We start from the raw sequence: 16,198 nt of genomic DNA on the forward strand, positions 1-16,198 counted from the left end.
AGACCCTGTCTGCTGTAGTTGAAGGACTACCTAGAATTAAGCCAACAACACACAAGGAAATTATATTCAACCTTAGTTTCCTGCTCTTTGTCTTAAACTCCTTTTCCTTTAACTCCACTTAATAAGAAGCCCACTTAGTACAGCAAGCCTCAGGAAGAGCCAATCATTTTTTTTTATAAAAAGTGATCAAAAAGTCACACACACTTAAAATTGGTATCACTGAAAAGAGCAAATCATCCCGCAAAAAGTTAGCCCTCACACAGCCCCGTACACATAGCTACAAAAAAGTTATAGGGGTCAGAATATGGTTATGAAAAGAAAATCCTCAAAGTTTTACATTTTTTCAGTATTAAAACGCAAGAGAAATTATACAAGTCTGGTATCGTTGGAACCGCACTGATCTGGAGAATGAAGATAACAGGTCAATTTTACTGCATAGTGTACAGTGTAAAAAAAAAAAAAAAACGCTTTTCCAGAATTGCGTTCTTTCCCAATTCTACCCCATTTGGATTTTTTTTTACCACTCTCTTCTACATGGTATGCAACCCTAAATGGTGCCATTAGAAAGTACAATTTGTCATGCAAAATATAAGCCCTCATAAGGCTATGTGAATGGAAAAATAAAAAAGTTAGGACTATGGGAAAGCAGGGAGTGAAAAACGAAAACGCAAAAATGGAAAATCCCAGGGTCCTTAAGGGGTTAAAAAAGTTGACTTGAAATTTCTTTAAAATTTCAAAAATTGCTTCTAAAATTCTAAACCTTCTAACGTCCTAAAAAAATAAAATTACACTAAAATGATGCCAACATAAAGAAGACGTATGGGGAATGTTAATTAATAAATATCTTATGAGGCATCACTATCTGTCTTAAAAGTAGAGAAATTCAAATGAAAATTTTTTGAATTTTTTCACATTTTCTTTAACGCTTGGATTTTTATTTTTTATAAATAAAGGTGAAACATATTGACTCAAATTTACTATTAACATGAAGTACAATGTGTCACGAGAAAACAATCTCAGAATGGCTTGGATAAGTAAAAGCATTCCAAAGTTATTACTACATAAAGTGACACATGTCAGATTTGCAAAATTAGGCCTGGTCAGGAAGGGGGCAAATTTCCCGGTCTGGAAGTGGTTAAAGACGCCGATATCCCTGTTCACAGGATGGGATAAATATGTGACCACTGAGACCCCACTGATCATGACAACGAGGGTCCCGTGTCCTCCTTGTGGATGTAACAGACGTTCTCATAGATATCTCCAGCATTTTCACTGACCGTGACGGGAGCAGCAGACATGTACAGCCACCACTCCATCCATGTGAGGACACAGGACCCCTGTTCTCATGATCTAGGAGGGTCCTAGTAGTGGGATTTCTATGTGGGGTGACTAAGAGTTTGGGGTTTGGTAGAAAGTGGGTGAGGAGCGGAACATTGTTATTTAGGCCCCAATGACTAAACCTAGAAGTGAAGGAGCTGAGAGAAGAGTCTGATCTATAGTCAGATCTACAGGAGGCCATGTATTCAGTCACTGTGTTCTTGTGTCTCCACAGATGGATCCAGGAGGAGAAATCCCCCCGAGAGATGTCCCAATCCTCTGTATTCCCAGGACTGTCCAGAGAAGCTCCCAACGAATCATCAGGTAGATGGAGCTGATGTCTCACCAGAATCTGACCAGAAAGTGATTGGACCAAAGATGAATTTACATTTTTCTTGTTTAGGATGAAAATCTGATTGATATTAAGGATGAGGTTAAAGATGATGATGAAGAGGAGATGGATTTATGGGGCGATCATCAGTGTAAGAATTGTCTGCATTGAGAGTCACCTGGATGCTACAACCATCATCTTATCATCACATGTAATCAATCTATCCTTTCACTATGTGATTCTTACAGATGGAATCATAGAAAGAAATCCCCCCAAGAGATGTCCCCGTCCTCTGTATTCCCAGGACTGTCCAGAGGAGAAGCTCCCAGAGAACCATCAGGTAGATGGAGCTGAGCCCTATACACATCTATATAGGGGGGTCCTGCAGTCATAAAGGGGTCATAGATTGTGGGGGTCTCTTATGTGGATCTGTTAGATTTCCCACCTGTCTGCTGTATTGTCCTGAATTGTTACAGATGACAAATCAGGGGGAAGATCTGACTGATATTAAAGTGGATGATGAAGAAGAGCGGATGATGGGCGATCCCCCGTGTAATAGTGAGGTGGAGGAGGACATTTCAGTCCATGTGAACACAGGTATGGAATAATGAATGGAGAATGGCGAACTCTGTGTGCACACCAAGCTAGGTGTGTTTAGGCCACTCATTCAGCTGACCGCTATCCCTCCGACTCCCCCATATACCTCCATGCTCGGCTCGGCTGAGTGTCTGGGTTTTCAGTTGGGCGTCCAGATACTTTTTGTGGATGTTTATCTCCCGGGAGAACAAAAGGATCTGTCACTGAATTTCCGAACACCCGATTCTTCTCTCCCATGACCTGATCTGCCCTCAGTGATGCAAGGCTGTTATTTTATGTTCTTTTTCAGTAGTCTCCATTATTCTGACTGCTATTGATGTTCTGCTGCTGGTCTATGTATATCAGCTCCAAAGGAATAGGAAATATGAAGGGAGGACGTCTCCTCCTCCTTCTTGCTGGATCCACTTCTGGATTTGGCTGAAAAACTCCATCAAAACCTCAAACATTTTCATTGACCATTGTAGCCCATTTACTCCAGGGGTCCTAGATGCTATGATATCTGCTTAAGTTGTCAGTTTTTATAAAGTACCTTCTTATTTCCTAACATAGGATTTTAAGAAGGCCTCCCTCCCATACCCGTATCTGTCCCCTGCACAGTTTTTAGTATCTTTTGCTCTTCCTGAGGCTTGCTGTACCAAGTGGGCTTCTGATTAAGTGGAGTTAAAGAAAAGGAGTTTTAGACAAGGAGAAAGAAACTAAGGTTGGATAGAATTTCCTTGTGTGTTGTTGGCTTGATTCCAGCTAGTCCATCAACTACTGCAGACAGGGTCTAATTCTGACTCATATTTACTGTTTTAATTCTTTACTGTTCATCCCCATTAAACATGTGCTCCATGGAAAATGCCACTAAGTGTGTGCCCTGTGTAATGTATGCGTGCCTTGAAGAGCCGTTCTAGGGTGAATACATTCACACTAGATGCAATCTTGTTGCATATTTGGAAGCCCAGATCTTAGCAGCTTGAAATACTTAGGGGCATTGCAAAACTGGAGAGAGGAAATGGAGGGGGTTGGAGGAGGGCAAGATCATAACTATCAGATCAGCAGTTGGATTAATGTAGAAAGAAGGGGTAGAAGGAAAAGTGCCAGGGAGGCTAGTCCTGAGCTGGCACACTATAGTAAATATGGCTGATATTAAGGATGAAAGCCCAGGGCCAGCAACACTGCAGCAGGTCGTTTCTCCTAACAACCAGGAGGATGACCGCTGCAGGAAGGATGGGAAAAGGAGTGCAGCAAAGGTCAGACAGATGCTGGTGGTAGGGGACTCTATTATTAGGCGGACAGATAGGGTCATCTGTCGCCGAGACCGTGAATGCCGAACAGTGTGTTGTCTGCTGGGTGCTCGGGTTCGGCAGATTGCGTATCAGATTGACAGATTGCTGGGTGGGTCTGGGGAAGACCCGGTGGTCATGGTACACATTGGCACCAATGACAAAGTCAGTGGGAGATGGAAGGTCCTTAAAAATGATTTTAGGGAGCTAGGTGAGAAGCTCAAGTCCAGGACCTCCAAGGTAGTGTTTTTAGAAATACTACCAGTGTCACGAGCCTCACCAGAGAGACAACAGAGCTTAGAGAGTTAAATAAGTGGGTCAGAAGCTGGTGCAGGAAGGAAGGGTTTGGGTTCATGGAGAACTGGGCCGACAGTAGGGACGGGCTGCACCTCAATGGGGAGGGTGCAACTGCCCTGGGGGAAAAAATAGTTAGATGGCTGGAAGAGCTTTTAAACTAGGATCTGGGGGAGGGGTGGGGGGGGGTCATACTAATAAGGGGGTAGATAGTGTAGATAGAGAGCGGGTTATAGAAGGGGAAAGTGGGGATTTAGTGGGGGCCGGGGTTAGCAAGGAAAATAGGGAGAAGACTGGGAATAACTATACATTTATAAAAAATAAAATAGAACTGCTGGTAACAAGAACCTGTTACATACAAAAATTAACCAAGGTAACAAAAAAAAAACGGATAATCACTTTACAGGTAATAGTCATTTAAAATGTATCTTCACAAATGCCAGAAGTCCAGCTAGAAAAATAGACCAGTTAGTTTAACTTCTGTTGTGGGAAAAATGTTTGAAGGAATCTTAACCCCTTAGGGACCCATGACGTACCGGTACGGCATGGTTCCTGAGTCCGCCCGGTGGGCGGTGATCGGAACCCGGTGCCTGCTCAAATCATTGAGCAGGCACCTCGGCTAAATGCGTGGGGGGGCGGCGGTGGTGCCATTGGTTCCCCATGGGGCTGCAGGGGGGACCGGATGGCATGGAAGGCAGCGCGATGCCTTCCTGAGGCATCGCCGCTGCCTTCCTGTGACGTGCCTGTGAGATCCAGCCCTCTGGATCTCACAGGCCGGAAGCTGTATGAGTAATACACATAGTATTACTCATACAGTCAATGCATTCCAATACAGAAGTATTGGAATGCATTTTAAAGGATTAGACCCCCAAAAGTTCAAGTCCCAAAGTGGGACAAAAAATAAAGTGAAAAACAAAGTTGAAAAAATAAAGTTTTCCCCCCCAAAAATTAAAAGTTTCAAGTAAAAATAAACAAAAACGTCATTTTCCCCAAATAAAGTAAAAAAAAAAAGGTAAAAAATAGGGGGGGGGGTTATACATATTAGGTATCTCCGCGTCCGTATCGACTGGCTCTATAAACATATCACATGACCTAACCCCTCAGATGAACACCGTAAAAAATAAAAATAAATACTGTGCTAAATAAACTATTTTTTGTCACCTTACATCACAAAAATAGTAATAGCAAGCGATCAAAAAGTCATATACACCCCAAAATAGTGCCAAATAAACCGTCATCTCATCCTGCAAAAAATGACACCCTACGTTAGATAATCGCCCGAAAAATGAAAAAACTATGGCTCTCAGAATATGGAGACACTAAAACATGCTTTTTTTTGTTTCAAAAATGATATTATTGTGTAAAACTTACATAAATAAAAAAAAGTATACATATTAGGTATTGCTGCGTCCGTATCGACCGCCTCTATAAAAATATCACATGACCTAACCCTTCAAATGAACACCGTAAAAAATGTAAAATAAAAACTGCTAAATAAACAATTTTTTGTCACCTTACATCACAAAAAGTGTAATAGCAAGCGATCAAAAAATCACACGCGCCCCAAAATAGTGCCAATAAAACCGCAAAAATCATACACTACACAAGGTAATCGCCCAAAAACTGAAAAAATTATGGCTCAGACTATGGAAACACTAAAACATATTTTTTTTTGCTTCAAAAATGAAATCATTGTGTAAAACTTACATAAATAAAAAAAAAGTATACATATTAGGTATCGCCGCATCCGTAACAACCTGGTCTATAAAAATATCACATGATCTAACCTGTCAGATGAATATTGTAAATAACAAAAAATAAAAACGGTGCCAAAACAGCTATTTCTTGTTATCTTGCCTCACAAAAAGTGTAATATAGAGCAACCAAAAATCATATGTACGTACCCTAAACTAGTACCAACAATACTGCCACCCTATCCCGTAGTTTCTAAAATAGGGCCACTTTTTTGGAGTTTCTACTCTAGGGGTGCATCAGGGGGGCTTCAAATGGGACATGGTGTCAAAAAAAACAGTCCAGCAAAATCTGCCTTCCAAAAACCGTATGGCATTCCTTTCCTTCTGCGCCCTGCCGTGTGCCCGTACAGCTTTTTAGGACCACATATGAGGTGTTCCGTAAATTACAGAATCAGGGCCATAAATATTGAGTTTTGTTTGGCTGTTAACCCTTGCTTTGTTACTGGGAAAAATTGATTAAAATTGAATATTTTCCCAAAAATTTTAATTCTAAAATTTCATCTCCATTTGCCAATAACTCTTGGGGAACACCTAAAGGGTTAACAACGTTTGTAAAATCAGTTTTGAATACCTTGACCGGTGTAGTTTCTTAGATGGGGTCACTTTTATAGAGTTTCTACTCTAGGGGTGCATCAGGGGGGGCTTCAAATGGGACATGGTGTCAAAAAAAACAGTCCAGCAAAATCTGCCTTCCAAAAACCGTATGGCATTCCTTTCATTCTGCGCCCTGCCGTGTGCCCGTACAGTAGTTTACGACGACATATGGGGTGTTTCTGTAAACTACAGAATCAGGGCCATAAATATTGAGTTTTGTTTGGCTGTTAACCCTTGCTTTGTAACTGAAAAAAAATTATTAAAATGGAAAATCTGCCAAAAATTTTGAAATAGTATCTCTATTTTCCATTAATTCTTGTGGAACACCTAAAGGGTTAACAAAGTTTGTAAAAACTGTTTTGAATACCTTGAGGGGTGTAGTTTATAGAATGGGGTCATTTTTGGGTGGTTTCTATTATGTAAGCCTCGCAAAGTGACTTCAAACCTGAACTGGTTCTTAAAAATTGGGTTTTTGAAAATGTCTGAAAAATTTAAAGATTTGCTTCTAAACTTCTAAGCCTTGTAACAGCCCCAAAAAATAAAATATCATTCCCCAAATGATCCAAACATGAAGGAGACATATGGGGAATGTAAAGTAATAACTTGGAGGTATTACTATGTATTATAGAAGTAGAGAAATTGAAACTTGGAAATTTGCAATTTTTTAAAAAATAAATTGTAAATTTGGTATTTTTTTTATAAATAAAAATGATTTTTTTTTTACTTCATTTTACCAGTGTCATGAAGTACAATATGTGACGAAAAAACTGTCTCAGAATGGCCTGGATAAGTCAAAGCGTTTTAAAGTTATCAGCACTTAAAGTGACACTGGTCAGATTTTCAAAAAATGGGCAAGTCCAGAAGGTGAAATAGGGCCGAGTCCTTAAGGGGTTAAGGGACTATACACAGGAGTATGTGACTATAAATAATATTATAAGTGATAACCAGCATGGGTTTACCAAGGACAGAAGTTGTCAGACTAACCTGATTTGTTTTTATGAGGTTAGTAGTAGTAGAAAAGGTTGTAACCAGCTCACCTTCCGATCCTGTGTGACGGTGCACGGGGCGGACTCAAGCCAGTCCGGAGGTAGATACACAAAGTAGAAAAAGGCTCCAGCACCAGAAGGACGTAGTGAAAAATCCCGGTCTTTATTTTTGTCACCACAATACAGGTACAACCAGCAACAGTGACACTGGAACCCACTTATCCCCACAATCTACGCGTTTCGAACGATATTGTTCTTGGTCATGATCTGGTTAGTAGTAGTAGCCTGGACAGAAGGGCTGCTGTGGATGTAGTGTTTCTGGATTTTGCAAAGGTTTTTGATCCTGTTCCTCATAGACGCTTTATAGGTAAAGTAAGGTCTCTTGGCTTGGAAAGTATAGTTTGTAATTGGATTGAAAACTGGCTGAAGGACCGTGTCCAGAGAGTTGTGGTCAATGATTCCTTTTCAGATGGTCCCGGGTTATAAGTGGTGACCCCAAGGTTCAGTACTGGGCCCTTTATTGTTTAATTTATTTATTAATGATATTGAGGACGGGATTAATAGCACCACATCTATTTTTGCAGATGACACTAAGCTGTGTAGAACTGTACAATCTATGGAAGATGTCCACAAACTACAAGCTGACTTGAACAATCTGAGTGATTGGGCATCAACTTGGCAAATGAGGTTCAATGTGGACAAATGTAAAGTTCTGCATCTTGGTAGTAATAATCTCTGTGCTTCATGTCCTAGGTGATGTAGCACTGGGAGAGTCACTTATAGAGAAGGAATTGGGTGTCCTTGTGGATGGTAGATTAAATTATAGTATACAATGTCAATCAGCTGCTTCTAAGGCCACCAGGATATTGTCATGCATTAACGAGGCATGGACTCGCGGGGCAGGGATGTAATACTACCACTTTACAAAGCGCTAGTGCAGCCTAATCTGGAATACGCAGTCCAGTTCTGGGCACCAGTACATAGAAAAGATGCACTGCAGCTGGAAAAAGTAGAGAGGAGAGCGACTAAAAGGATTAGGGGCCTGGAGGGTCTTAGTTATGAAGAAAGATTAAAAGAATTGAATTTATTTAGTCTTGAGAAGAGACGTCTAAGATGGGACATGATTAACCGGTACAAGTATATAAATGGGCCATACAAAAAATACATCGAAAAGCTGTTCCATGTAAAATGTGCTCAAAAGACAAGGGGGCGCTGCGTCCGACTGAAGAAGAAAAAGTTCCGTCTCCAGAAGCGTCAAAGCTTCTTTACTGTAAGAACTGTGAATCTGTGGAATAGACTTCCTCAGGACGTGGTCACAGCAGGAACAGTGGACAGTTTCAAAAAGGGTTTAGACGAATTCTTAAAAGTAAAAAACATAAATGCTTATGAAAACGTGTAGAAATCTGAGTCTCACTTCCTTCTGGGATTCGCGTTCCCACCTATCCCTTGGTTGAACTTGATGGACATTTGTCTTTTTTCAACCATATTAACTATGTAACTATGTAACGGTGCTGATAACTTCCCTGTGATCTGTGCATCTGGGGGCAACACCACCACATGTGTTTCCGGCTTCCACAACTACAATACTCATTATTCTCATAAAAGCCAATTTTATACAAAATGTATAATACAATCTTCGTAGATCTCTCTCAAGGACTCTGAGATACTGTTTGGAAATTTCTCGCTATTTTATCCTAGTACTCCTAGGTCGACTCGAGAGGATCCACCCGCCATTTCTCATAGCGTTTTTGAATATTTTTCAGTAACCGGCTTTAACCCCTTAAGGATGATGACTTTTTAAAAATAATTTTCATTGTTAACTCCTCCCCTTTCCAAGAGCCATAAATCGAAGTCTGAAGTTATTTACTGAAGTCTTGCGAGACTTCAGAGATAATTAATTTCTCTCGCCAGAGCGCATACATTTGACTGCTGTATGGAGATGGATCTCCATGCAGCATTAAAACTAAGTTTTGAGATCTATGATCCAAAGCTCAATTCGCTCAACACTATTGAAACCACTGAAACTTCAATGATCGGTTTCAAAGCCCCAAAATTTCATCAAAGATAAATGAGCAGATAACTAAGACAGATAAAACAGTCAGAAGTAGCTGCTAACGAGCATCTAATCCATTTATTTTACCAGAGAAATGTCCTTGATTGGTTGGATCTGAGTCTGGTTTTAGCTTATGCAACAAGCCGCCCCCCAGGGCCCTATCACGTTCCAGGTTTAGTGGAATGCAGAGTGGTGTGGTGCGGCCTATATGTGTCACGGTGCTTCTACCTGGGTACAACGGACCCCAGGCTTAGGCTCCCAAGCAAATAAAGGGGAAATAGTTGAGGTAGGGGATAAAGAATAACTTGAGTCCAGACCTTGGTAAACTTTAACAGCAGCTTTACTTGGGTAAACTTGATTCCAGACAATATTCAGGCTTCTTTTACATTCAGGCTTTCTCTTGGTTCCAGCAGGCTTTGGCATAAACTGGCAGGCAAACTTGATAACTCTGCTTTCTCTCTTTCTCTGCTGGGCTGACAGGCTTGCTTAATAACTCTGAATTCTTTCTCTCTGCTGTGCTAAACTCTGCATGGGTCTAGTTACTGGACTTTTAGTAGGTTCTGGTATCCTGGGATTGGGGTGCCTTGGGCTGTTATCACCCTCCTGACAGTCAGTAAAGTAAATTAGCATGGATTCCGAGTGCTCTCCAAGCTACCCACCTTTGGTGGCTCCTGCTCCAGCCAAAGAACAATTTCCTCTGGCTGCTACTTCTTTCAGGTCTTCTCAGCTCCACTATTGAGTCTAAAACTGAAACAATCTAGAACTGCAGCCCCTCCCTTCTGGTAGGAAGCAGGACTTGCTAATTCCTGCCCAAAAAGAGGAAAATGGAATGGCAAGTTCCATTCTATCCATAGATCTATCTCTCTTCCAGATACGTGTGCATGAGGTAAATCATATTCTAATAAAATACATACAAATAGGGTAATTTATCAAACTGGTGTAAAGTAGAACTGGCTTAGTTGCCCATAGCAACCAATCAGACTCCGCCTTTCATTTTTGACAGCTCCTTTACAAAATAAAAGGTGGAATCTGATTGGTTGCTATGGGCCAGTAAGCCAGTTCTATTTTACACCAGTTTGATAAATCACCCCAAAATTATTTTACCCCAGACATTGTCATCTGGGGTAAACTCAATTTTTTAAACAAAAGTTGCATCTATAACTCTCCTACTATCCTTCATTTTAGTAACCTCTTCCTAATACAAAATCTAATTTTAACCCTAACAGAAAATCTCAAGAATTCTGAGGAAAATGTCATATTAACAGTAGACTATAAAGAAAAAGATGAAGATATCGGGCAGCGCTCTTCAGAAGAAAACCTAATTACCTGTAATGTACATCAAGGACTTAACTTTACAGACTTTTCATATAATCCTCTTAATCATGAGGAACCTGCTCCTGGCCAATCACAGATTGTTACCACAATTATTGGGCAGGAAGGGGGTAAAAGGTTTAATTGTGGGGAATGTGGAAAACAGTTAAAAACCAGAACCACTCTTAATGCCCACAGAAAAATTCACATTGGAGAGAAAGCATTTTCATGTCCAGAATGTGGAAAACACTTAAAAAACAGATCCACTCTTAATGCCCACAGAAAAATTCACATTGGAGAGAAAGCATTTTCATGTCCAGAATGTGGAAAATGTTTTGCAAATAAAGCACATCTTGTTAGACATAAGATAATTCACACAGGAGAGAAGCCATTTGCATGCTCAGTGTGTTCAAAATGTTTTTCAAATAAACCCGGTCTCATTATACATGAGAGACGTCACACAGGAGAGAAGCCATTTTCATGTTCAGAATGCGGGAAAGGTTTTAAAAGTAAATCAGAACTTGCTGCCCATCAGAGAAAACACACAGGAGAGAAGCTGTATTCATGTTCAGAATGTGGGAAATATTATAAAACAAAAGTCATACTTAAAGAACATAAGAAAATTCACACTGGAGAGAACCCAATTTCATGTTCAATATGTGGGGGCCGCTTTAAATGTAAATCAAGTCTTACAAAACATATGAGAACTCACACAGAAGACAAGCAATTTGCATGCTCAGTGTGTTCAAAATGTTTTTCAAGTAAACCCGGTCTCGTTCTACATGAGAGAAGTCACACAGGAAAGAAGCCAATTTCATGTTCAGAATGCGGGAAAGGTTTTAAAAGGAAATCAGAACTTGTTGCCCATCAGAGAAAACACACAGGAGAGAAGCCGTATTCATGTTCAGAATGTGGGAAATATTTTAAATCAAAAGTCATACTTAAAGAACATCAGAGAATTCACACTGGAGAGAAACCATTTTCATGTTCAATATGTGGGAGCCGCTTTAGACGTAAATCAAGTCTTACTAAACATGTGAGAACTCACACAGGAGAGAAGAAATTTGCATGCTCAGTGTGTTCAAAATGTTTTACAAATAAACCCGGTCTCATTATACATGAGAGAAGACACACAGGAGAGAAGCCATTTTCATGTTCAGAATGCGCGAAAGGTTTTACAAATAAATCAGATCTTGTTAAACATCTGAGATATCACACAGGAGAGAAGCCATATCCATGTCCAGAATGCGGGAAAAGCTTTGTTACAAAAACCAAACTTAAAGATCATCAGAGACTTCACACAGGGGAGAAGCCATATTCATGTTCAGTATGTGGGAAATGTTTTGCAGATAAATCATATGTTAGTAGACATGAGGAAATTCACATAGATAGATCAAATGTAATTATATATCAAGAAGGTCAAACTGTGCTACTGCAAGTGCTATAAAGATATATTGGGTTTTATTATACATCAGAGAATTTACTGGAGTGAAGCCCTTTTCATGTCCAGAATGTAGAAAATGTTTTACAAGTTAGTCAATTCTTGATGTATATCAGAGATTTCAGACAGGAGAGAAGCTATTTACATGTTCAGAATGTGGAAATATTTTAGACAAAAGTCAAGTCTTGTTGCACATGAGAAAAATCACACGGGAGATAAATGATTTTGATGTTCTTTGGGTACCATATGTTTTACACCATCATAAAATCAAATTTTGAAACTCACATACAGAAAAAAACACCCAAATTCGATTAACCTGAGGTCAACAGTGATCAGGATCAATGGAGGAAAAGTATTGTGGATTTGAGGAAGAAAATAAGAGCCTTGTTTACTGTAGAGCAGTGAAGATGAATTGTCACAATGAACCTTGCTTCCAACTGTATTCATACCTCAACTCCAGGCTCGGACTCACCCACAGGGAAACAGGTGAATACCTCGGTGGTCCACTGACAAAGATGGGCCCTCAGTAACCCATTACAGCCTCTCAGCCAGCCTACATCCATACAACTCAGTGGTTAAGGTGACTTGTCGGTACAAAAGCAAGCCAGACAACCATAACTTTGCCTTTTCAGTGTTGAAACATGTTTCATTTGTGATATGTTTGCAACAGTCTGTTGTGCAGTTCAGCCCTTCTAGATGTCCTTGGGGTATGAGTACCAAGATCTATTGTTATCTATTGGACTGGCAAAGGTAAAGTCCAGTTCTGCAGTCTGTGTTGTTGCCAATACAAGATACTTACCAAAAGACACAGATGTCAATGAGGCCGTACTGTCTACTGGTCTCTTACATGTGAGGTATGGTTTCCTATTCTTCCATGAAGAAGCATAACATTCTTATGAAGGGTAAGGATTACTAGAGCGCACAAGGACTAAACATTAAAGTATAAAGCTTTAATACAAAAACTGTATAATTGTGTTATTATCCACACAGCAGGGATTTTACATGAGCCGGTCCTGACACAATCATCTCCCATCAACCTGCTCTGTACATTATAACATTGTTGTGATCATAGATACACTAACAGCTCAGCTTCATATGATTCGGTCATGTAACCAGTGGTACAGCCACTTCTCCAAAGTCTCCCAAGAGACATTTTTTAATAACTGTGCCAGGCTGCATATTTTTTATGCTACTGTGAGCAGGATGTGTGTAAACGTGCTACCATGGCCAGCAGTGTCTCCAGACTTGTCTCCCATCAAGCACTTCTGGGGATATTGGTTGGAAATTGCAAATGGAGCTGCCATCAGCGGATCTTGATGATTTGCGTGCCCAAGTGCATTCAGCATGGTAGAACTTTCCTCAGACCACCATTAATAACCTCTTTGATGGCATGCCAAGACGAGTAAGTGTGTGTATATCTGCACGTGGCACTTATACCCCATACTGGATAAATTGAGATGTTTTGAATGTGTTGCATATCATTTATATGTATATCGAGCCTGTGATTTCCATAATGCCATGTCTTTTCATTCTTGATGTTGAAATTTCAATGTTGAAAAGTGTAATACTTTAAAAACCTTTTGTGACTTTTCAAATAAAAACATCTTGAAATTCTAGTTTTCTTGGCCGTCCTACAAAGCAGAACACAAGAACAGTTAAGTTAAGTCTCCGGCTGCTGGTAATTCACATGATGAAACATTAAAAGGCCCACCAAGCCACTCCCCCCTCATCTGTTTTTCTACTACTCTGCTGTACGGGTGGCATTCTTCCTTGTGTCAGGTTTGGTATTTTTTCATGTTTAGTTTTGCTTTGATGGAGCGTACTGGTTCATTAAGGTTCATGAACCTTTTTGACTCCTTTCTAGATTGGCATGTGGTTTGCTTCCTGGCAGTAAGCTTGACGGCCACATTCAACTGGTTCTTGAAGCCTGCCCCTTTTGGTGATGCATCTAATGACACAAGCAGGTCCAGGTTATTCGTGATGTGGGTGCAATCTTGGTGAAAGTAGATTGTTGTCTCCATTGTTTTTTGCACATTTTTTCCTAAGTTTCAAGCAGTGAAGCTTGTTTTTTCAAATTCCTCTGGGAGTGGGCTTACTTTTGGGTTTTTAAGGATTATAGGGATTGTCATTTGGTCTCCACTCTGGTTAGAGCAAGGTTGCTCCGAGGATGTAGATGGGTGAAGTTTCTGTCATCAAACATTTTTAAGGTGCAATTTGATTTGTGTCCTCGAATGCTTTCTCAAGCATTCTGGAATACAGTGGCTATGCTGTTAAGTCCCCTGCCATGTGTCTTATCTTAATTACAAAACATTACTAAATCTTCAACAGATAGTTCCAGATGAAAAGATATCAAAATTCATGTATAAAACACTCTTATTAGCATAAACAAGGTGGTCATACACATTACACAGAAGTTGGTTGGTAGTTGAACAATCATCTGGTGAACAAGCGGTTTGCAGACATGTCAGAAATTAACTGCCTCATTCGATGGTCAAATTTCTCCACAACAAAGCATCCAATGCACTTGGGCTTTGAAACTGCCCATACACATTCAATAGGTGTCAACCAACAGCTATCTCTCCCAAATCCCTCCAGGCTTCAGCTTGGCCGAACATGTCTGTGTATTCTGTGGGGACAGTGGAGAGAGACGCCGCCAGACAGATTCTGGTGGCAGCTTATGTCACTAAAGAACAAAAACAAACCAAAACATTTCAGCAGATCCTTTTCTCCTCTGACATCATCTGTGAGGGGGGGCGGGGGGGGGGGGGGTCAGAAGCTTGCCAAACATATTAGGGGGGAAGCCAAACCTAAACCAAAAAAGTGGCCTAAATGTATGAAAATGCTCCAAACCCAGACACTGTAGCGTGTCTATAACCGGGGGAGCAATTCCTCCGCATGTGGTCCACAGACAACGGCAATCCCCCCAAAAAATGCGTACAACGGAGGATGCCGGGGCGGACCGCATGCACCACAATGCCAATATCTTACATTTTGTGTAAGATATTGGCAAAGTTCTCAGCTTTTAACATCGGCCTGAGGAATTAGCTAGTATTGTCAGTTGCGTATCATTTTGGTGCATTTTTTGCAGTGATTTGTGCAGCCAAACCTGCTGTTCTCAGTGGGTTCAGATGACAAAAGACTAATGTGGCCACCTTTAGACCGTCACTGATTACTACACTTCACTAACATTACAGTTGTTCAGACTGGCCATACATATTAAGTGCAACAGGGCGATGGATGAAAGATAATTCAGGGAACGTTCTTCCAAAGAAAGATCTTTCATCCCCACTTTTTTATCTGACTACTGGCTGAAAATTTCAAACACGGACAACTTCTTTTGAGACGATGATGGGATGTCATCAGTCGGCTAAAACGATTGTTGTTGTTAAATTTTACCCAACGAATATTCAGTTTGGTTGAAATCTTCCGTTTTGATCAACTTTAGACTGATGTGTATGGCCACCTTTACAGTCTACAAGAAAGAGCAGTGATCGTTCCTGTCATTCAATCCACAGGGTCCTATTGCCTCTGTCCTGATTATCAATTCTAAAAAACCTTGTTGTGCAGGTGCACAGTGATATCACACCTACAGGAAACAACCTGGCACACATGTATTGTCTTTCCTATATGCATGCATGTGCAAAATGAACAATGATCACACTTGGGGTTGCATCTTTTAACAAATTTTTTTTAGGTCATTATTATACTTTCAAAGTTTTCTTTCCCCAAATTTTCAAGGGGTTGTGCAGTGTCATGATAGTGATGATCTGTCCTCTGGACTAGAAAAATGGGTGTACCATCAGAAGATGGTGCTAGTCTGAATGATCCCTTAGATCATAAAACAGAGATGGTTGAAGAGACTTTATATAGCTCAGCTCAAGTGTCGATAACTGCTGCATTTGTAGCTAAGGCATTGAGAGTTTGGCTGTTTCAACTTCAAGATGACATCTAAGACAACATCGCTAGGGACAAATTACTAAGGTCCTTCAAATATAGATCTCTAGCTGCTTGTTTTTGTCATGTGTTGCCCCAATTCAAGGCATTGAATTGTGAGAAATATGTCCAGAGCAGGTCAGGAGCTGGTCTGATTGAAACCCTGAGCATCAGACGTGACATTAAAAATGCCCTATGTGCTATGGGATTTAAACCTGGAAGATTGTTTGGTGAGGAACTGGACAGACTATTCGAGAAACTATCTGATAAAAAGGGATAAGACCTTACCATTTATTCACAGGTCCAGAAGATTTTCTGA

The 16,198-nt window shown here is 40.4% G+C and overlaps 2 protein-coding genes and 1 long non-coding RNA gene across 2 annotated transcripts in view; all 3 read left to right on the forward strand.

Annotated features, from left to right (window-relative positions):
• LOC122933917 overlaps positions 1 to 1,608 on the forward strand; it is a 30,156-nt gene extending 28,548 nt beyond the window's left edge. Inside the window, exon 4 of the long non-coding RNA XR_006388581.1 lies at positions 1,553 to 1,608. This is a non-coding gene — a long non-coding RNA (uncharacterized LOC122933917). The remainder of the gene's footprint in view (positions 1 to 1,552) is intronic.
• Positions 1 to 16,198, forward strand: part of LOC122933840 (gastrula zinc finger protein XlCGF26.1-like) — a 327,998-nt gene that overhangs the window by 66,070 nt on the left and 245,730 nt on the right.
• On the forward strand, positions 1,725 to 13,554 carry LOC122933837 (gastrula zinc finger protein XlCGF26.1-like). The gene is made up of 4 exons (XM_044288909.1): positions 1,725 to 1,799; positions 1,897 to 1,988; positions 2,125 to 2,245; positions 10,421 to 13,554. Exons 1-4 carry the CDS (start codon positions 1,775 to 1,777, stop codon positions 11,950 to 11,952), a joined length of 1,770 nt encoding a protein of 589 aa, XP_044144844.1. The 5' UTR covers positions 1,725 to 1,774; the 3' UTR covers positions 11,953 to 13,554.

The sequence above is a fragment of the Bufo gargarizans genome, chromosome 4, assembly GCF_014858855.1.
Source record: "Bufo gargarizans isolate SCDJY-AF-19 chromosome 4, ASM1485885v1, whole genome shotgun sequence".
Classification (NCBI taxonomy): Eukaryota; Metazoa; Chordata; class Amphibia; order Anura; family Bufonidae; genus Bufo; species Bufo gargarizans.